Source organism: Mus musculus, chromosome 1, assembly GCF_000001635.26.
Source record: "Mus musculus strain C57BL/6J chromosome 1, GRCm38.p6 C57BL/6J".
Taxonomy (NCBI): Eukaryota; Metazoa; Chordata; class Mammalia; order Rodentia; family Muridae; genus Mus; species Mus musculus.
The window spans coordinates 162,712,524-162,735,565 of NC_000067.6; the positions used below are offsets into that span (position 1 = coordinate 162,712,524).

A 23,042-nucleotide genomic window follows, 5' to 3' on the forward strand; every position below is an offset into this window, starting at 1 on the left:
TAAATGAATGTGTTCATTACATATATAAGCGTACAGAGGTTAAAAAATGTCAGGCAATACTGTTTAAGTTAAAGTGTCATTGTTGTTCATTATTGTGCACACCACAAACATGTGTGATTCTCGTCTATGTGGATATTCTTATGCTCATGTTTGTATCGCAGGTTCTTACTGGGCTATCTCCCTAGACCACAGTCACAGATTTTCTTTGTGAAGCTAAAAATCCTTTTTACTGAGTTAGGTGCCATACTATTATTATTATCATTGTTTTTTTTTTTCTTGGCATAGTCTAGTACAAGTTCTCTGTTAGATTAATACTTGGAAATCAAATTTATTAGAAGAGGCAATAGATGTGTACGTGTGTTCATGCAGCACTCCTGGGAGTGATGGTAAATTTATGAGTCATCCAGCTAAGCTCAACTTACTAAAAGAATTTTGCTATGATGGAGAACAAAGACATAGAGCAGATGATGAAAAAGAATGAAGAGCAGGGTATTGCACTCTATAGACAGTAAGTGGCAGGACTGCCTGCCGTCAGGGAACAAGGAAGGAAGACTACAAGTGTGAAAGTGCCCGACATCAGCTCTGTGCTTCCTTCCTTAGTGAGGTACTCAGTGCGCTTGTTAGGTAAGAAGGATGAACTAGAAGAAAAACATGCAAAAGCCACACTGAACAATGTACAACTGGTTAATGAAAGTTATAAACATAAAAGCATCATTCCAACAGAAGAAAACTTCACAAAGCCAAATACAGAGTATACATCAACACTTATTTAAAATTTACCTGTTGTGCAAGCAACTTGGGAGGTGGTGGCAAGTGTGAAGATGGGCCACGTTCCTATGAAGACCAAGAGATTTAAAAATTTACCCCACACATTTATGACCACAGTCAGTGTACTAATTTTCTCAACGAGAACACAAACCTGTTCAAAGTCAACCTATTGGGCCTGTCTTCATTTTAGAAGTTAATCAGTGACTGTAAAATCACTTTTTACAGAACCACACAGCCATATCAGTATGGTAACAAGCAAACCTACTACAAAGAGTGGAAAATTTCCTTTCCCTTTCAAAGACTGCCAGTTTGCTCCCTATAGCTTACTAACAGTTATGTTCTTCCATCTGTTTTGTACAAACGCAAAAACCACCTAGATAATTACAGCCTCTTTCAGTTTGTAATGTAGCTACTGCTATACCATCTCAACTCATGAGATCAAAATATATGCTCCCCATATATTTCTCTCCTTTTGCTATCTTTTCCACAATAACCAGGTATTGTAAGTCTCCATTTTCTTCATGTTAAGATTTCTCTACAGTGTATTCTTTCCCATGCAAGTAGCACGATGTAGAAGACATTCAGTAGATGGTAAAGCGCCTTGTTTATTTTGAGAAAATATTCCTCTACTTTGACCTGATTTAATCTTCAGTTTTGGCTTGACAATTAATTTTAGTAGCCATATCAGTAATTTCATTTAACAGGCAATAAAAGCAGCAAAAAAATACACAGCCTCAGTCAAGTACTATACATCACATGCCTGACAGTTCAGCACCCAGAGGAGAGGCAGGAGGATCTTATGTGTGAATCCAGCTCAAAACTACAACCAGCACCCACTGCCTGCCTGCAAATCACACAAAAACCCCTTTCTCAAGTCACTCCAATTTTGGTTCTAAGATCAACTCATCCAAACTATTGGTAATGATAAGGACCTGTACAGGCCCAACAAACCTGATTAAATGGTGGTCCCTTCCCATAAGGACTTTTTGTGACTGGAGGCTGAGCAGGTATCTGAGAAGATGATTTAGTGCTGGAAGCTTCATCTACTTCTTTTCGGTTTTCTGTGCTTTCAGGTGTTTTTGCAGTTTGATCCTCACTGAAGAACCAAAATGGAGAAGAGGAAAGGAACAAAGAAACAGAAATTATGTGAACAAGTGAATGACTTTTCCTCTGGGGGGGGGGGGTAGTTTTCCATATAATTTCAAGGGAAGAAAATGTATAAAGCAATCACTGACAGGTTTGTGACTCAGTGATGTTAATACTGAGATGTTTCTGTAGTGTTTTGGGGAGTATTTAGTTCACACTGTCAAAGTGTAATAACTAAAATAGCAGTATAGCAGCTGCTCAAATTGGATACTCATCTGTGATGTAAATGAATCTAATACACTTTTTTTTCTTGCCTGTCCTCTCAAGATGTCACCTAAATATAAATAAGTGATACTGAAAATATTATTCCAGCACTCGGGAGGCAGAGGCAGGTGGATTTCTGAGTTCGAGGCCAGCCTGGTCTACAAAGTGAGTTCCAGGACAGCCAGGGCTACATAGAGAAACCCTGTCATGAAAAACAAAAAAAAAAGAAAATATTATTGACTATATTCTAATTTACTCTGGTTCAAAAGATATATTAGTGTATGTATATATGTATGTATGTATGTATATAGATAGACAGATATAAAATAACCTCAACATATCAGGTATCTCAGAGATGACCGACCAATCATGAAACTATAGCATACTATAATGCCATGCCTGAGAAAACTACAAATTGGGCACGTAAAAGCCCAATGTTTCTTACACATTAGCCCATATATTCCTTACTTGGATGCCCTTCAATAAGTAACAGAGATTAAAAAGCTCCATTTCCCAAATCTCTAATGCTGTTTGCCAATAAGCTTTTAGGGAATAACAAATAATGAATAAATAAATAAAACAAGATCCTGAAGCAATTAAGTAAGCTAAGAAAAATAAAGAAAATCTGTAGTAAAAAAAAAAAACAAAACAAAAAAAACAAAAACCGTATGAATGAAGCATCTTTGTACCAACAGCTCATGTTCTATCAACAAAGTCACGCTATCAATAGCAAGACTGTCACAAATTTACCTGCTGCTCTCTTTAGGACTAGTACTTCCTTGCTCATCATCATCACTGAAGTTCAGCTGTTCTGTGTAATCTACTTCCATCTGAGCACCTGGTAAATGAAGGAAAGCATAGATGGAGTGAGTTCATAAACACACCACTAACTGTGTCAAACTAAACCCCAGGCAGTTTCAAGTGTTTCATGAACTGTTCCTCACCTGCCCAACCTTCATCTGCTTCAGCATCTAGGTTATCAAATTTATCGAGCTCCTTCAGTTCGGATGCACTAAGGATGGATGGGCGTTCAGGTTCAGAAGCCCAAGAAGGAGGAGGGCCTCTTCCTCGAAGGCTTCTAATCAACGGGAGAGCAGAGGAAAAAATGCACAGGTTTTAGTTATATTGACTTGAGAGTATTAAAACATTGGAATTTAGTTCATTTCAATTTGATATTAATTTTTTCTATAGCAAAATATACCCTGGAATGACATGAGTATAAAGAAATCATTAAAATATACTTAGTAGCTTAAATAGTTCAATTCTTTTCATTTCAAAATAAGTAATTAGAACCATTAAAAAGGATCCTAAAATTTCTACAGTAAGAGGAGAGTAAGAAAAAGAATTATCACTAGTTTTAGAATCATGATTTCCTGTTTTCAAAAATTTATGCCAATTACATTTTTAAAATACTCAACTATTTCGGGTTTTGTTTTTGATTTCTGAGACAGAATCGATCTCTCTCTCTCTCTCTCTCTCTCTCTCTCTCTCCCTCCCTCCCTCCCTCCCTCTCGCCTAGCTACTATTTTAGTTTTAGCTTACAAGAGGTAAATAATTATACTTTTGAGAGCGAACCCTCAATGTTAAAAAAAAAATCTTAAAGCACATATCCCCTGTAGGCTTTGTCTAAGTCTTACTTGTTTGCTTCTGATAATGAAGGTGGGAACCTCATGGGACCATGTAGAGGAGGATATGCCATCCTTGGGTACTGCTGAAACATCTGGATGATAAAAAAAGTAACTTATGATACACAAGTTCAGTTTGAGTAGCTCTTAAAATGTAATGAGGTATGAATGGTTGATGCAAATAATATGAATATTCAACTTTGTCTGCTAGTATAGACCACCACTCATCCTCACTAAAAAACCATTTACAGAAAAGTGATTCCAGGAAGTCTTTTTTTTGTTTTTAAGGCAGGGATCTCACTATGTAGCCTTGGCTGGCCTACAGTTTGCTCTAAAACAGCTAGTTGTGAACTCAGGGGATCTGCCTGTCTTAAAGACATATGTTTTCACACCCCCACCTCTAGAAATACTAACAAAAACCTAACTAAGACACTGAAGAACCTCCATATCACATTAATATAATTAACTTATGTAATGACACAAACTGTAAAAACCACAAATCCGTAAACCAACTAGAAAAACAATGATAAAGAGGAAATCACTTCAGATAACAGACAGATGTTAAGAATGGCATAGAAAATGTGCTCTTAGTCAAGTTTCTCTAGAGATGACATGAATTAAGTACTAAAAAAAATCCAGTCAAGGAAAAAGGTAAGCCTAAAAGTGGGTGGGGGCAGATTATGCAAACCCTGGTAACTGAAGGACTCAGCTATGATCTGGATGGAGACAGTCTCAACACATTTATTCATTTACAGACACATAAGCCTGAAATAATTTTGCTTCTGCTGAAAAAGGTCTTACAAAAACAAAAAAATAAAAAACAACAAAAAAATCTTTTTAGGTAAGGAAATCACACTTAGAAAGGACTTTTTGTGTGACTGTAATGTCTAAAGGGGCCATTCCTACCACACAGGGCTGAAACTAGGTTGAATTAAACACCAGCTCAAGGTCAACTATCAAGTATTGAGGAAATCTGTGGGCATTGGCTACAGCACTATAGCGAAAGGAGTAAAAATGGATGCAGTCTTTAGTTTACGTTAGCTCCCCCTTTAAATTATTCAGACATGTTAATTCTATGAGGTGTATAGCTTAAAATTCGGAGTTTGCCATAACATTAACTGCAGAAACTATCTCTAACCACTCAGTATCTACTTGTGGTGTAGACTGGGTGACTGGCTTGATAGAAGCAGCTGGTACTGAAGCCTTCTCTGCCCTTTGCTTTGATGCGCCTTCCAATATCCACACCTGGAAGCTCAAAAATCTACAAGCACAATTTGAAAATTAGGCCCAAACTGACCGGGTCAGTTTATAAAGTTTTCCTTACTTTTTTTAAAAAAAGTCATGCTCTCATACTTCTTAGGATATCATCCTTCAGCACTGTGGGGGAGTTAAGGTCATGGCCTCAAACACAATGAACTATAACCTCCCACCTTTAAAAAATACTTAATTTCCTTTGCTTTTCTGGCACAGTTAAGACATGGCAGAGAGAAGGAACAAAGCACAAGCAACTTGACACAAATAAGTGAAAGAAAGAAAAGAACTGCACAGAGGCGTCTACACACAGGGAAGGAATGAGACCCCTAAGAAATATCAGTCATTACCTCGATCCTAACAATGACCTACCATTTAAGAATTCATTTTTTTTTAATTTTAGCCACCTTAATGGAGCTATGTATTTTCCCATGTTTTCTCCTTTTAAAACACAACCAAAAATATCCACAAATGAAATACTGTATCCAGGACTGGAGAATGGCATTTACCACTACTCTTCTGTAAAACTTAATTGAGGTAGGCATAATAGAGCATGCATGTCCCTAACTTCAGCACTCAATAGCCTGGGACAGGACTAATCTTGAAGCCTACTTGAACTACTCACGAGACCTTGTCTCACAAAAAAGCAAAATGTAGATTTAAAAACATAATTAGAATTCAAACAATTCTTAACCTTTAGGCTCTTTGTTATTGGCCATGAACTATCAGTTGGGCAATTTAGCAAACCCAATGAACTTATCTTAAAAAAAATTTTAAATCTGTAATATAAAATACTCATTAACACAAAGAACTGGTAAACTAAAATTTTATTTCCACAATAATTAAAAGTTGTGATACTGCAATTAACATTTGTGCTTATGTTTACTTTTGAGACAAGGTCTCACACACTACGTAGTCCTGCTGGCCTCAAACTCATAGTGTTCAACCTGCTTTTGGCTCCTAAGAGCAGGGACTTAATATGCTGTAAAAATATGTGGTCTAACATGATAAAGCTACTTGTGCTACTGAGGCATGTGACTTGTTTACCTCACTATTCTCACAATCAGACTTTAGTTAGATGCTATTGAGACCAAAGATCTACATCTTCCCCATTTCTTGAGTCCCAGAGTAGAATATTCTTTTGACTGATTGCCATGTTTAGCAATACTCACATATGGAGGCATCATAGCTCTATACTGAGAAGCAAGTGCAGGTTGCTGTCCATTCAGTTTGGCCTGTGGAGGACCACAAGCTATTCTCTTTTCTACCACTTTGAGAATATCATTTTGTTCTGATGTTATAGCCGTGCTTTCATCCTGGCCAAGTTGCTTTTCATCCTGATCAGAGGAAGGTGACCCAGCAGACTTACCACCATCTCTCCAGCAAGCAACATCTGGGATGGAGGACAAAAAGGATTAAGAAAATATTAGTAACATAACAGCAACAGCAAGCTTAGCATATTTTAAGAAAATGCCACCAAGTACAGTAAGAGTGGGGATTTGCTGTCTTGTAATGCAGACTAGAGTCATAGATTGTGAAGCAGAAAGGCTCTATGTCAGGCAGCCATGACAACCCATGAAAGGAGGGTTATCAGCGCTTGTATAAAGCTTTGTCAGTGTTTCTGTAGTGGTTCAAAAACCACTATTCTCACTTGGACTGTCAGGTAGGCATCTAGAGGGAAGGAAGGAAGATAAGTGAAATTCTATACAACTCAGAAAAGCTGATGGGGGATGTTCACATCCATTTACTTTAGTCAACTCTTACTAATTACATGGGACCAGAGGAGCAGATTCAGTGACATTATCTTGTTTACATCTTTAATCAAGTAAAACCACTCTGGTTTTAAGGAAATCCTGAACAGACTATTAAGAGACAAATATCCCCCTTCTAGAAAACAGTCCACTCTTTCATATTAGCCTCTCCCCATCACGTATTTTGGGGAAGGCACGTCATGAACAGTAACAGCAAAGGGGGCTTTGAGAGAATCCTTTAGTCACAACGTTTAACCAGGCCTCTTTTGGATTCCTTCAGAAATGGTGGGAGGTCATGTGTTGGGTTCAGTTTGTTGACTCAAGCTGCCACATTTATTAGGAGACAATAGATAACTTTTGGGTCAAAATGTAACTAACTGAAGAAATAGTGGAGCTGATCCAATTTTAATGAGTAATTGATTATGTTATAAAGGTTAAACAAAAATTTATGATATATGTAAGTTTGACAAGGAATATTGACAAGAAATAGGTTAAAATGTAAAATGCAATGTATATAACATTAAAATATAAACCTATAAAATTTTGCTAGAGGAATCTCATAGATATAGTCTGTTGAAATGTTTCATGATGACAACATGAAGCTAAAACATTTACATGTGTCTCAAAAATTTATTTCTTTTTTTATTTTATGCTTTATAATGCACATAAAGTAACCTTCATTATCCAAAATATTTCATTTTGAGTCCAGAAAGCAAAGAATCATGGAATACAAACAAAAGTATATTAAAAAAATAAAAATAAAAATGGGTAGATCTTACACAATGGGGAAAATATGTTAAAACCAAAACAAACCAATCTCTCTAGATAGATAGTATGTGTGTATATGGATATGGACAGCTAGGCACAGTAGCATATGCCTATAATCCCAAGCCATGGGAGGCTGAGGCAGATACATGCATATGGAGAAGAGGGAAGGGAATAGGGAATGAACAGGGCAAAGATAAGGACAAAAGGATCACCTATTATTTACAAAGAAGATACCTGGATACCTTACAAATTTTGACTTACAGATTAAATCAGATGTAATTATACATTTCCAACAAGCTCTACAGTTACAGCAGTACTATTGTTGGCACAAAAAAAAAAATCTGTTTTAAGTGAATACAACACTAGTCTCTACAAAGCAGGCAAATACACAGGAACACACATGAGGTGACATTGTAAGACAAAACATGTAGAAAGCATTCTTACTTGGAGGGCGTAAACTGGGTCCAGGTCCATAGTTTTCATCATTTGCTTCCTTTTCTTTTTTTTCCTGATCTCCAGCTGCCTGCAGACTGGGAAATTCCTGCTGAAATTGACTATTCACTTGGATTCCTAAACATTTTTTCAAAAACACATTAAGTTAACTTTTATAATGAAGATAATTCAAGTAACCCTCCCAGGATAGAGTTCTTGCTTTTTTCTGATGAATTAATTATTCTACATTATAATAATTGTTTATATCAATAAATCGTATAAACTGTACCTAAGCCCTTGAAAAGTTATTGAACAGCCATGAGGACACAAAACCCTGAGAGAAACCTTTCAGACATGTTGCAGGAGTGTTTGTTTCTCTTTCATTATGACTCCTACTACTGAAGACCAACTTCTCTGCTAAAATCTTTTAACAACTAGTTTAGATTGGATTACTGAAATATACTTTGACTAAACACCAAGTCCCGAACAAGGCTAAGATGTTTTCATTTCATTTACTACTTTGATTTACCACTAAATAGCAACTCACTATACATGAAATATGTGTCCATTTTTTAGAAGTATTATAGCTACTGTGCTTTATGATCATTCTCTAATTTTCACTACCCAGAAATCCTAGGAGGATTTCTGTAAAAGACATTTGGGATAATTAGGGAAAGGAATCCAGTATCAATATACAATGTTTTTGTATTCATTGAAATGTTAAGGGTACAGGCCATGTCTGTTGTTCCTTAATTCATAGATGTTCTTTAAAATGCAGAAGATAACTCAGAGATTCTCCTTAGATTAGATCACATATGACTTTTGTCAGTGAAATTTAACTAGCCTAATAGAGTTCAAGGATGCGACCATATCCTCTCGCAATGCTCTCTTCCTTTCCTTCCTGCACGGCTGTTCAGTAACCACTGACCCTCACCAGACCCCCCAGCTCATGTCCACTTACCATCTCCTTGCCCACCTTGCTTGTTACTGGCCCATGATTTGGGAGCAGGTGCTACTTCTGGGGGAGCTGCAACCCCAGGTTTGGGCTGTGCTGGTGACACTTCTGGTGCTCTTTAAAAAAATATTAATCCATTATTTCAGATATTACACACTAAAAAAATGTTTAAATGTATGTAAATTAAGTCTGCTAAGTTTGGCTACAAATGGATTAATACGAATAAATCACAGAGGCATCTCTTATAAGTGGTTTGCCTTTGTATCATTACCTTTAAAGTTATGTCTGTTTTCTCCCAATCATCTCTCCCTTTAAATAACTGAGATGACAGCTGCCTGTTTTCCATTTTGTTTAAAAAGAAACCAAAACAACGTGATACTGAAAGTAACTACCAATAATGTTTTAAAGAACTACATTATCAACAGAACTGTAAGTATATGCAGACATTCAGTTTACACTGGGATAATTAGGGGCAAAGGCTATGCAAACTCCAAATGTCAGATGATAGATTCATCATTGCATTACATTTCAAACATGTAACAGCAATCTGTCTAATCCATTCTCATGAATAAAACAGGATTAAAAAGTCTATAGTTTTATACAATCCTTGCAATATAGCAATACTTAAAAATGAAAAGGTTATTCAAGAAACTAAAGAATGCCGGTATTATTTTTTTGTACACACAGCCCTAGCTCCCTTTCTACTATAAAATAATTCTCCAGCAAACTAAAATTTCTACAAAGGAGATCGAATATACTATAGAAATTAAGCAGGAACATGGAGATTTGATAAGATCCATGCAAACAATGTAAATCCTACCAACTGACCAATAACTACTTAGTATTTAGCCCAGCTAATAATCTGGTACAAACCTTGACAGACAGAAGACAAAATATTTACTGAATGAATAAGGATTGGGGCAGACAGTGCTAATTCTTGTTTTCCACTTACTTTATAAATAATGCCCAAACACCCATGATACACCAAGCAGTTTCAAAGCTGGAGTCAGAATTCTTAGGCATCTTGGAATTTAGGCAACAGAACCAATTCCTTATTTTTGTTTCATTTTTTAATATTATTTCTTTCTGACTCAATTTCTTCCTCCCATTAGAAAGTGAAGGCCTGGTTTGAACAGGGTGGGAGAGGAGGCAGTATGGTACAGGCTATGCAGTGTAAGTAAACCTGTTTATTAGCCACTCTGTCATCTGTGCTTATGGCTAATGCTACTGAACTCAAAGAGCCTAACGACTAAAAGTGTGTATACACAGTTATTATATATTTACACTAAATGTGTCTATTCACACTTTAAATATAACACCACAAAAGAGTTATAATATCTATATTATCTTTTTAACTCTTCATTTATCAAGGACTTATTAAAGCAGAATGCTGGGTTCCACACTCAGATAATAGTTTGCAGTAAATATTGGTTGGCTTGTAGATTTGTTCTTAGAATGTTAAGTTCATTTTTCATGTTTTTGCTAAGTAATAGTGTTAAGAGAAGTCCAAGACTCTATTCTTGGAGTTAGTAGGCATCAAAGAGTAAGCTGACTTGTGTTTTCATCTGAGGAAGAACTCTCTGAATTATAAGTGTCATAGAGTGTTTCTATTGGCTGAACAGTGCACAGCGGTGGCAGTTTCCTACAATGAGAGAAGTGTTTTATTCTTAACAGATTCTGACTCACTTTTCTTCTTCATGTTGCTCTTGTTTCGATGCCCATCCTGTCCCATCTTTGGGCACAATATTCACATTAGGATCATTGCCTTTGTTCTCTGCTTTGAGACTTGGAAGGTTAGCAGGTGGGGGCATTCGCCGTGAAATACCAACTTTTCCAAGACTTTGTAACCCATGTCGAGCTGCAACTAAAAGATCAGTAACATCAATTTCCTTAGAACATCTACTGTTCATCACTCTATTATACATTTTATTCAACAAATAATATACATGAACAGGAGTTAACAATCTCTGACTAGTCCCCAATGTTAAAGTAGAGCTCTATAAACTCAGTTTATAACCTACAACATTAATTGAAGGTAAAAAGTAAACAATCCACTCAAAATATTAAGCCATCTTGGGACCCCAGCAAAATTTGTCTCAAAAAACAAAACAAACCCACCCACCAGAACCCCTTAACTTCTAAATATGGAACACTATATACTGGGAATATGGGAAGGGGAAATGCTAGTTTTGAAATGTTTTCAGGCAATCTATTTTAAGTAAAAAACTTAAAATGTTAAGAGAAGAAAGTTCAAACTACACAACTTGGAAGGTGAAAGTGGGAAAATAGCTTCATGTTGGAGGCTGGCCTGATCCACTGTTAAGTTCTAAGCCCTTTAGGGTTACACAGTGTGATGGCTTGTATATGCTTGGCCCCAGGGAGTGGCACTATTAAGAGGTGTGGCCCTGTTGGAGGAAGTGTTATCATTGTGGATACAGGCTTTAATACCCTTGTCCTAGCTGCCTGGAAGCCAGTCTTCTCCTGTCTGCCTTCAGAATAAGATATAAGAATTCTCAGCTCTTTCCTGCACCATGCCTGCCTGGATGCTGCCATGATCCCACCCTGTTGACAATGGACTGAACCTCTGAACCTGTAAGCCAGCCCCAATTAAATGTTTTCCTTAGAAGAGTTGCCTTGCCTTGGTCATGGTGTCTCTTCATAGCAGTAAATAAAACCCTAACTAAAATACACAGCAACAAGTCCTTGTCTCATCACCCCCTAACCCCACAAACAAAGCCCACAATGTTCACAATACTGCAGCAAATGCTCTACTTTTCACTGTATGTACTGGTGGTGCAAGGGACCCAGGTCAAAAAGACAGGACTTTTTTCCCCCTGTAGCACGAACACACCCACCCACTCCCCTCTTCGTCTCTTATATGGTTTCTTTCCTATAGACACAAGTGTATAGAGAAGTGTATATATACAAAGTTCTGTGAGGTTAAGAACAGTAGCTGTTAAGTTCTAAGTCACACCTATCTCTATGTAACTTCAGCTCCAAAGGGATATATCATAGCTCTGACCTCTGCAGGCACCTGCACTCACTTCCCCATATCCACACACAAACACACACATCTACAACATCTAAGTATCATTAAAAAATTAAAACAAATTTTCAAAGGTAAAATATTTAATTCTTATTCCCTGGAAAGAATGTGAATACATACAAAAAGGCTAAAATAAACGGGTTCACCCTAGCTTCTAATCATACACATTAGACACAGTGTCTTTGCATCAACAAACCCACAAACCAGATAACGTGGGCTACTGCATCTACTCACCTGTAGTCTTCTGTGTTTCCAAGGACTTTCCTTTGTAAGTGTTAAACAAACTGAGTGTTGCATACTTCTTCCCATCCTTGGCTTTTGTGCTCTGGCCTGACTTCTCCGACATTTCGGTGGAAACTCATCTAGTCCAAAACCTCCTGACACACCCCTTAAAAGTAGTCTTTGTAATGCATACAAGAAAAAAGAAAAAGAAAATTTTAGTATTAGCTACATCCAACAGTAACTGATCATCCTAAACTACTTAAGATTGCACCCCACTGCCTAACTATATTTCTCTTCTGAGCACATTTTCAACTTACATAGAATATAGGCATATTTTTGGTTGTAAGCATAGCCTTTAGTGGCTGAGCCCCTAAGCCTGAATAAAGGAATATTTAAGAAGGGCCTCCATATATAATATATATTATATATGGAGGCCCTTCTTTAAATATATATATATATTTTTAAGAAAGCCCCCTCCGCCTCTCTCTATATATATATATACATATGTATATATAGAGAGTATATGTGTGCGTGTGTGAGGCTAACACTGAAATCTCAGAGATCCTCCTGCCTCTGCCCAGGATAAAGGATAAAGGTATGTACCACCATGCCTGGCCTTATACATAGATAATTTCTAAAAGCATAGAATTTGCACCAATTGGCACTCCAATGAGAAGGAATGCTGGTAAGAGCTCCAGGCTATTAGCAGCTGCCAAGAGAAGGAGAAATCAGTCCTCTCCAGGGACAAAGACCCTCATAGGTTATCCAATCCCAAGGAGTCAAATGCTAAACACATGTCCATGGGAGCAACACTATTTATAATTATATATGTGTAACAATAATAATTAAAGAACAACACTCTTGCATATGCCAGAAAGATTTTGCTGAAGGGACCCTGTTATAGCTGTCTCGTATGAGGCTATGCCAGTGCCTGGCAAATACAGAAGTAGATGCTGACAGTCATCTATAAGATGGAACAAGGGGCCCCAATGGAGGAGTTAAAGAAAGTACCCAAGGAGCTGAAGGGGTCTGCAACTCTCTAGGTGGAACAACAATATGAACTAACCAGTACCCAAAGAGCTTGTATCTCTAGCTGCATATGTAGCAGAAGATGGCCTAGTTGGCCATCACTGAGAAGACAGGCCCCTTGGTCTTGCAAACTTTATATGCCCCAGTACAGGGGAATGCCAGGGCCAAGAAGCAGGAGTGGGTGGGGGAGGAATAGGGAACTTTCAGGATAGAATTTGAAATGTATATAAAGAAAATATCTAATAAAAAATAATTAAAGAACAAGAGGCTATGAATTTGTAAGGGAATGGAGGAAAGTAAGAATTGGAGGGAGAGGAAATTATGTAAATATAGTACTTACATATGAAATTTAAAAAAATTAATAAAAAGAGCCTCTGGACTGGAGAGGTGGCTCAATGGTTAAGGGCATTGACTGCTCTTCTAGAGGACCTGGGTTAAATTCCTAGCACCCACATGGCACCTCACAACCGTTTCTAACTCCAGCTTCATGGGATCCAACACCCTCACACACATACACACTAGCAAAACACCAATTCACATAAAATAATTTTTTTTTTTTTGGCTTTTCGAGATAGGGTTTCTCTGTATAGCCCTGGCTGTCCTGGAACTCATTTTGTAGACCAGGCTGGCCTCGAACTCAGAAATCTGCCTACCTCTGCCTCCCAAGTGCTGGGATTAAAGACATGCGCCATCACTGCCTGGCAATACAAATATTTTTAAGAAGGCCTCTATAGTTGTATAATATTAAGAATAATACACGATCATTCACACTAAGGTCCCTAAATACCTGAAGAACTCAATTGTAAAAACATTTTTAAAATAACTGCCGCCCACCCCAACCCTGCTTTTAGCATTAAGAAATAATCATTCTGTCTGAAAAATGAGAGATTCTGACTGAGAAAACCCAGTAAAAATGGCATTTTCCACTGAAATTAGATATGGTGCATATGTATTTTCTAGATTTTGTACAACTGTATATTATTTTCTAACAGATTTTGGCCAAAAATAAACAAACATTTTGCATAAAATTTTATAAGGCAAAAGATGGGGTATATAGGGGGAACGGATGTTTTTAAAGAAAGTAGCTGGTTTCCAAAAGATATAAATGAAATTTGGGGAGCAGTTTGTCAAAATATAAATTAAAAAAACAAAAAACCCAAATTCCTTCAAACTACAATCTTTGAGACAGTTTTTAATTGCTGATATACTAAAATATCATATAAGTTTCTAGACAGAGCTTCAATAGCAAATGTTTTAACCCTACAGTCGTACACTTACTCAGTGCTTACCATATACCAAAGAAATTGTGACCAGGAAATATATTGTCCTCATGCACTAAGCAGAGATAAGAGCTTAGAAATTTGAGATTGCAAAGGTATAAAAAGCAAATGTGAAGTCAGAAAGCTAACTAACCAGTGACCATCTTTTGTCTTTCTACCATTACTTCAAGTGAAGACAGTGTTCAAGTGGCATTTGAATGCAGAACCTCTGGTTCTTAGCAGCCACTACAACTGGGAGGTTGTCTCAGGCATGTTACAACAGCACTAACAGAAAGGAATGAGAGAGGAAAGCGAAGGAGACTGGTGACTTCAGCAACCACCCCCAGAGTGTCTGTCAGCAACAATACTGAGTTATGTACAAAGAATCAAGCTTTTTACTAAATCAAATTCAAGAACTACTCTCAGAAAATTATTGACATAAGAATATGATTTTCAGAGACTACAGTGTTTAGACCTAGATATTAAAAACCAAACACATAAAAACTGTGTCAGTGTGTGCAGAAGTAAATGTTTACACAGAAGACAAAGAAAATAAGGTAAAACAGTTAAAGGCAGGACACCTGGATAAAGAAATATGGACATTCTCTACCATCTTTTAACTTTCTAGAAAAATAAGTGTTGGTGGACACCATCTGGAGGAGCAGTGGTGAGCAAGTGAGGGACCTGGAAATAGTCCAGTTTTGCAAAACTGTGATGGGTGTACCTTAGAGAGGCAAAGCAGCACCCCCCCCCGGGGGGGGGGTATCACCAAATTGCTTCTTGCTTCTGCTGTGCCTTCTCCTGCTTATCATTGCTATAATCATCCTGTACCTAGCATGGTATTAATGGGCACGGGGAGACCCTCACTGCCTGTGGTCTGATGTGACCACTTCAGGAAGATAGCCCAATCTACTGAGCAAATTTTCTGCAGATCAATATGAAGATGAACGTCTATAAAATAATGGTGTTTAAATGAACTGATTTTACAGAATTCCTGACTTGATTTAAATCGTTTTAGGAATTTGGTGTGGTTGATAAAGACTCAGGAGATGGTTTCAGTTGCTTTGCCAGGAAGATGAATCAAAGAACCAACAGTAGACAGACTGTGCCCTTCTCTGCAGAGCAGTGAGGGCTGTCTAGGCTAGAAAGGGAGCCCCGTGACCTCTCAAGCCCTGCGAGCGCAGAGTGGGACTTGAGAAAGGAACAGAGGTTTGAGACAAGTTAATACGCAAAGAAAACATTCACTTGTTCTAGGTTGAGTTCGTTAATCTTGTGATCTAAGGATGTGGTCACAGGTTTTAGTGTGCACCATGGGAAGGTAGAACAGATGATAGTCTAGCTATGTAAGGCTTCAAAAAAAATATGTAAAAAAAATTGGTTTCTTGGTAAATGAAACTGTTGTCAGCTAACAGAAAAATTAGCTACAATAGAGCTGGCATGTTTAAAATTGTTAATCAACGACAAAAGAATTATTGCTTTGGGTTAAGATGAATTTGTGCAAAGATAGATGGAAAATGTTCAGTAAGGTTTGGGTTTCAAAAGAATATATAGTCAGTCATCATGCAATTCCCCTCAGTGTAATGATTTTAATCTGTTTTTGAAGAATACGTTTTTCTGGTGATTTTTTTTTTTTTTTTGAGAATATGTAACTTGTAGCTATAAGGTGATCTTATGTTGAGAATTTTTGTCTTAGGTGATATATAAAGGAGTAAGAGAAAAAGCAAAGTTGTTAGAGCCTTGCTTCATCCACCAAGTGTGTGTATGTTTCCCCCTCTTCATTGGCCACAGAGAATTAAGTCTTGCTCCCCCAGAGAAAAGACTGAGTTGCAGAGTACACACCCAGCCTCAGCACCTGAGATGTTGAAGCTGGCCTTTGGAAAAGCTTATTCCTCTCTTAAAAAATTGTAAGGACTTAAAAAAGGTGACACCTTCTCCACAAATAAGTTCTTCTCCCCCAATTTCTAAGAGTATTTTCTCTTATCTCTAGTCTTAAACACCACTAAACTTTGGTATTAGATTCTCACACTTATAAACATTATTGAACTATATTCTAATTTAGCAATGTATTTTGGGACCCACCTTTCAAAAAGCTAAGGTTTTGGCATGCAAAATATAAAATTACCAGACTGGGTCTCAGAAGTACTTAAAAGTCTAAATCATTAAAATTTATAAATTAAGAAAATTGCCCAAAAAAAAACCCTATAAAGCTTGAAAACAATGGTATCAATATTAATTCAGGTGTGCCTCAAAAGAAGTGTCCAAGATAATTTTATTACAACAATTTTCATTAAGGAGATAAACATTTAAAATGAGGTAACACGTTATTTAAAGTTAAAGAGACTGTACATGGCTGATGCTTTCTTCCTCACAATGTACTACAATCTAGAACACCAAATCATTATGAGCACTGAGTGAGCCTCCATTAAATAAACATGCGCACCTACACAGAAAATGTCATTTTCAAGTGAAATAACATAAAAAGCACCACAGATTATAAGAGGAATTTGTGTAACCTGAAATTATGAAGCCCTAACCCAGAGGTGATGGTATTTAGAAACGCAGATGATGACATAAAAGTCATGAACAGGTCAGCATTTCAAGGGACAAGAGAGCTCACTCTGTTGTGGGAGAACAATGGAAAGCGCTCATGTGTAAGAAGGGAAGCAAGACAAAGACAAACCATGCTAGCAACTTAGGCTTCCAGTCTCCATTGCTTTGAGAAATACATTTCTGCTGTTTAAGCCACCTAGTTATATTGGGGGCAGGGAATGACTGGTGTATTAAGTCTAGAAGACAGTATTTTATTACTACAATTTTAATTAAAATGTCAAATTTAATTATGACCAAACATTCAGCACCCCAAGCCATCCTAGTTTCAAGGTATTCACAAAATATAAACCTTCTAGAAAGTTATTTAATTCTTCAATCTTCTGTTTGTGAAGCATTACTCAAGTGCCAGGCTTAATACCCCCTAAATACAAAAAAGTGGAAACCCACTTTATGATATGAATGAAGTACAGAACCCACAAACCAATTTTTTGATAGGAAATATTAAAAAAAAAAACTATAAATACCTTTCTTAAAAAGCCACAAAAAACATCAATACAGTGTAACTATTTATGCAGCATTTACATAGTTTAGATGTGGTAAGTCATCTAATGATATATGAGAGCCGTGTACTGGTTATATGTGACATCATGCTAATTTATTTGAAACTGGGTCTAATGCAGTTTAAGTTGGTCTCACCTTCACATTATGTAGGTGATGTTTCTGACCTTCCAATCCTCCTGTTTCTATTTCCCAAGTGTTGGGACTACAGGCACGTTATGTACACCAGCCACTTTATTATGTTAGAGGACTTGGCCATTTATGGAGTTTGCTTTGAGCAGGAGTTATCTGAATCTCCTGGGTCCTAATCTTATTCTTTTCTGTCTCTTGTTTAAAACTTGGATAAAGCTGGAAAGCAGACACAACAAACGAAATCATAAACACATCTGAAAGAGCAACAGTATATTAATGCTTCCATAAGATAAGATCTCAGCCTTTTAAAGTATTTAAGAATAACTATATAGCCACAATTTAAAAACACAATTTCTTCTCATGTGGCAGGAGTCTATAATCGTAGTAGCTACTCAGGTGGCTATGGCAGGAGGATTGCCTATGGCCAAGAGAAGGGTAACCAAACTGGGTTTCACAGGCAGAGAGCCTCCAAAACTATCTCCCCACAAACATGAATTTCTTTATACATTGTTGCATTAATAAAAATCTAATGCGCTGTTGTGGCACATGTCTTTAATCCCAACACTTAGGGAGGCACAGGCAGGTGGATTTTTTAGTTCAAGGCCAGCCTGGTCTACAGAGTGAGTTCCAGGACAGCCAGGACAGAGAAACCCTGTCTCGAAAAACCAAAATAAAACAAACAAACAAACAAACAAAAACCTAATGTACAGATCTGGGACTTTAACTATTCTACTGAACTTATCATACTAAATTCAAAGTTTGGCTAGTTCTACTGCAGGTTCCACCCTGGCCAGCTTATAACCTAGGCCAATCATAAACTTTGTAAATGCTCAACTCTGAAAGTAAGTTATTATAAAATAAAATCATGCCATTCTCCATTTTCAGAATTAACCAGATAACCCAAGAACTGTGAAATGACTTTGCCAAAGCACAGCATTTGCTATTGTGCTTGTTTCTACGAAGGTGAATCTAGGAAACAAGCAAAATGAATTCTCCCTACCTATGCCTATATGCTGGGCACCTTTTCCTTTTCCCCTGACTTTCTTCATTGTGTGTCTGTGGGGGTGAGGGGTGGGGGGTATCCAGGAGTGACATATATAACTCACATAAAAAGAATCTATCAGCTTCTTAGAATAAAGAGCTCTGAAAAGAAATGATGGAAGTAGAATAAAGTTTTAATGTTATTATGGTACTTGCAGTTTGGGATATGGTAGTACCTTACCATATACATCTTATTTAAAGATTGACTATGGTGACCTTCAATCACCACCTCTCAACCACAGGTGGCTTCCAAGTAGAAAAGCAAGCTATTATATTGCCCACCTTCTAAGGTCTTACTCCCATTGCACCCAATAGTAATTTGAATGTCTAAAATGATATCCTACAATTTTACACATTTTAATTAACACAAGTATATACTTGAGGCATGATGTCGCAACTCAATGTGTGAGAGACATATAAAATATACACACATAGTGTGCAGTGATCAGGTCAGAGCAACTGCCCTGTCTACCATCTCAAGTGTTCATTTCTCTGTATAGAAAACATCAAATGGTTTTAAATTACATTTTTTCTATAATTGCAAAGCAAATATGTTGAAGGCCTCTAAAATATGAAAAACTATCATTTCTTAAAAACCAAGGTGTAATACAAATAACTGTCAGGTCATAACTGGAAACAACATTGCTGGGTATGGTGGTACATGCCTATAATCCTAGCACTTATAAGATGGAAGCAGGGGTATCAAGCGTTGAAACCCAACCTGGATTATGAGAACAAGAGAATTATGTTTCCAGGACAGAGAAAACCCTTTATAATTAGAAAAACAATCTAGCTAGTAAATCTTTTGTACAAAAAAACCCCAAACAAACCAACAAACAAACCACTGCTGTATTAATCAGCTTCTTATGTGGGTCATGACCTAAAATGTAGCTAACAGTAAAGGGCTTCTGAATTTGCAATCCTACAATGAATCCAAAGCATTTCTGGAAGCACTCAACCATGCTGTCTGGACAACTTCACCGGGTATAACCTCATGCCGTGCAACAATGCAGCCTGTAACACCTCGGTTAATACTGGTGAAGCCTGTGTGCTATGAATTTCAGTGTTTTACTGTATATATAGCGTTTTTTGCTTGTATAGAAATGTAAAATGGTTTAATTATGGAAAACAATATTCCTCAGGATGTATCTAATTAGTTTACTTTCAGACTGTATTATGCTATACTGCTTGATTTTAAAATTGCTTCTCAAGTTGATGGCTTTGTCAAGCTCATTCCAGTCTACAATACAATTCCTACAAATTTCTAAGACGGTCCTTAACATACTTCTGATATGCAAAATGTCATTCTCTGCACTGTACCAGTCAGTCTTTGAAAAATGTTTAAGATTTTTACATTCAGCAAATCAAACACTTAAACAAAACTTATTTATGCAAAAAACCAAACAATCACCTGTAAAGTTTTTATCTTTAAAAAGTAAAATACCAAAAGAACTGTATTAAAATAAATTCATAATCACCACTAAATATTTAATTTGTATATTTCATATACCTGGACCACAGACAAAGAGAGAGAGAGACAGACAGACATGTGGAAAGGTTAAAAAGCCCTGTCCTAGAGCTGGAGAGAGAGAGCGCGTGGTGGGAAAATGGACTTTGCAAACCTGAATGAGAATATGAGGACTGGGATGCAGTGGAGGTGAGGTGGAGCACCTCAAATGCCAGAGTTGAGGAGACAGACAGGAGGCTCCCTGGGGCTTTCGGGCCAGTCAAACATTGAACTGATGAGATCTGTGAGAGATGACCGCAGTAAAGGGAGGGCCAAAATGTTAAAAGCTATGAGGAAAAGAATTATTTTACAATGCGCATCTTCCTTCTCCATCTTCCACATAACCAAAGGGTTACAGTAGGGGCTGGAATTTTAAGGATAGCATCCTTCCAATATCACTGAAACGTTGGTCTTCAAACCTTAAAAGAGCGTGTGCATCCCTCCCTTACACGTTCTAACTTTCATTCTTTCCATGTTCAAATTTGCCATACATATTACACGACACCTTCCTTTTTCATCTTCAAAGTGTCAGAATACTCCTCCTGCCTTGGAAGATGTTTTGTCTTTGTACAACCTGACCAGAAATACTCTTTGATTTTTGTTTTAAGAGAAAGTCACTTATTAAGTAGCCCAGGATGACCTGAAGCCAGCAGTGACTCACTCTCTCCCGGGCATGAAGAAGCATTCAGCTTTCTTTTCCCACTTTTAAACTAATATTTGTATGATCCACTTTCCTAACTTTCAACAGCTATTCTAGACCTCCCATACTATGCTTCTTTGATTTGATCTAAAAAATTTAAATTCTCAAAGCAGACTCGAATTAGACTACCATACAATAGCCATATTTTGAAAAAAAATCAAAACTTGAATTCAAACAAAATGTTTGAAGATAAAATTGTATTAAATAAGGACTCTTTCTGCTTTTGTTTTTCAGACAAGGTTTCTCAGTATTGTCCTGGAACTCACTAAGAAAGACAAGGCTGGCTTCAAACAGAAATTTGCCTACCTCTGCCTCTTGAGTGCCGAGATTAAAGATGTGCCATGACTGCTTAGCTAAATAATAACTCTTAAAATGCTCTTACATAGTATTTAACACATCATTTTTTTTTGTTGTTGTTTGTTTTTTTTGAGACAGGGTTTCTCTGTGTAGCCCTGGCTGTCCTGGAACTCACTCTGTAGACCAGGCTGGCCTCGAACTCAGAAATCCGCCTGCCTCTGCCATTTTTCATTTATACTAAAAGTATTTAGTAAGTTATAATATCCATCTTTTTTTTTTTTGGAGTGGGGGATGTTTTGGTTTCTTAGAGACAAGGTTTCTCTGTGCCCTGGTTGTCCTCAAATTCATAGGCCAGCCTCTGCCTGGCCTTAATATACATCTTTAATATGCATTAAAAATGGAACTGGAGGTATAGACAGTTGTGAGCCACCATGTGGATGCTGAGAACCAAACCTGGCGCCTTGGTAAAAGCACAAGTGTTCTTAGCCACTGATCCACTTTTCCAGCCTGTTTCTGGTGTTCCAAAGGCCTCTACAAAGCCTCTGAATAAATAGGAAAATGTATCTTTCTGGAAATAACTAGAGTTCTATCAGCAAGAAGCTGGTATCTTTAAAAGAGCACATAACTGGAAGATGGGCTACACTTAAGTTCTTGTTATCTTTTTCATCCTAGTACCTTTGTGTAGTGCACTGACCACAGAACCACAACAGCAGTCCTGTACTTACACATTACCAGCTGGAAAGAGGAAGGAAGACTGAATTACTATCTCTTTTCTTCAGACTCAAAATTTAGTGACTTGTTTGAGATGGGATCTCAATATGTATGCCATACCTGAACTGGAACTCTCTGAAGACCTGTCTGGCCTTAAACTCACAGAATACCACCCGCCTGTCTGCCAGAGTGATGTTTTTTAATCTAATCTCCCATGATTGTACTTTAAATATGGCTAAAGCTAGACACAGTAGCCCCTACCTTTGATCCCAGCAGACAAGAGGCATGCTGATCTCTGTGAGACTGAGACCAGCCTGGTCAACACAGTGAATTCCAGGACAGCCATGGCTACAGAGAGACCCACCTCCAAATCCCAAAAATAAATAGGCAAATAAATAAAGGCAAGATTGATGACATGTGGTACCACAGAATATTAAGTTCAAAGGATACAGAACACATTTAATGGTCTCTTTGTAAAGTCAAGAGACCAGACCTGAACTTGACAGCTGATACGAACTGAAAAGAACTAAACCTAAGTTCAAATACAGTTAGTTCAGCGTTCAAGTATTGAAACACCTGAAACTCAAGGTTTCATTACTTTTTCTAACCACCTTGCCTCTTAACCTTCCACCCCCCAGTACTTGACTTAAAAGTCTTTTGGGGTCACCAAGGATATGTCACCTCAGTCAGAGGCTGTTTACCACAGATTTAAGAAATGTTTCTTACACTGAACTTTAGTACTCATACTATGTTATATTATGGCCTTCTCGCATATCTGTAGTAGCTTTGCTTAATCACTCTCGTAATTCTCTTGTTGACATCCTAGTACAATTGTCAAGTACCTATTTAGGACTAGTTGGCATCCTTTTCTGCACCGCTGTCTCTTCCTGTTTCATGAATCTATTCCATTCTAAGCTTTTAACCACTTTTGGTCTTCATTACCTCAACTGTTGCTTGATCTTATCCACCACTCATTTTTTATAGCAGTTATGTTCCAACGGATGGAAAGACAGACTGGTGGAATGCTAATTTGAAGTGGCCCACAGATTAGAATTTAAGAGTTTACATGTTTATTTTTAAAGATATTAGA

General features: G+C 37.3%; 1 protein-coding gene across 16 annotated transcripts in view; it reads right to left on the reverse strand.

The window, feature by feature from the left end:
• Prrc2c (proline-rich coiled-coil 2C) overlaps nucleotides 1-23,042 on the reverse strand; it is a 68,776-nt gene that overhangs the window by 40,739 nt on the left and 4,995 nt on the right. For 11 of the 16 annotated variants that reach the window (XM_017320020.2, XM_006496772.4, XM_006496766.4 and 8 more), the window contains exons 2-11: nucleotides 12,181-12,346; nucleotides 10,587-10,764; nucleotides 8,907-9,016; nucleotides 7,958-8,083; nucleotides 6,167-6,387; nucleotides 3,756-3,838; nucleotides 3,063-3,196; nucleotides 2,869-2,956; nucleotides 1,720-1,864; nucleotides 781-834 (exon numbers count right to left, since the gene is read on the reverse strand). In XM_017320020.2, coding sequence (XP_017175509.1) covers nucleotides 781-834; nucleotides 1,720-1,864; nucleotides 2,869-2,956; nucleotides 3,063-3,196; nucleotides 3,756-3,838; nucleotides 6,167-6,387; nucleotides 7,958-8,083; nucleotides 8,907-9,016; nucleotides 10,587-10,764; nucleotides 12,181-12,292 — 1,251 coding nt within the window. In that variant the 5' untranslated portion in view covers nucleotides 12,293-12,346. The remainder of the gene's footprint in view (nucleotides 1-780; nucleotides 835-1,719; nucleotides 1,865-2,868; nucleotides 2,957-3,062; nucleotides 3,197-3,755; nucleotides 3,839-6,166; nucleotides 6,388-7,957; nucleotides 8,084-8,906; nucleotides 9,017-10,586; nucleotides 10,765-12,180; nucleotides 12,347-23,042) is intronic. The other 5 variants (XM_011238787.3, XM_006496767.4, XM_011238788.3 and 2 more) reach the window with 3 other exon arrangements.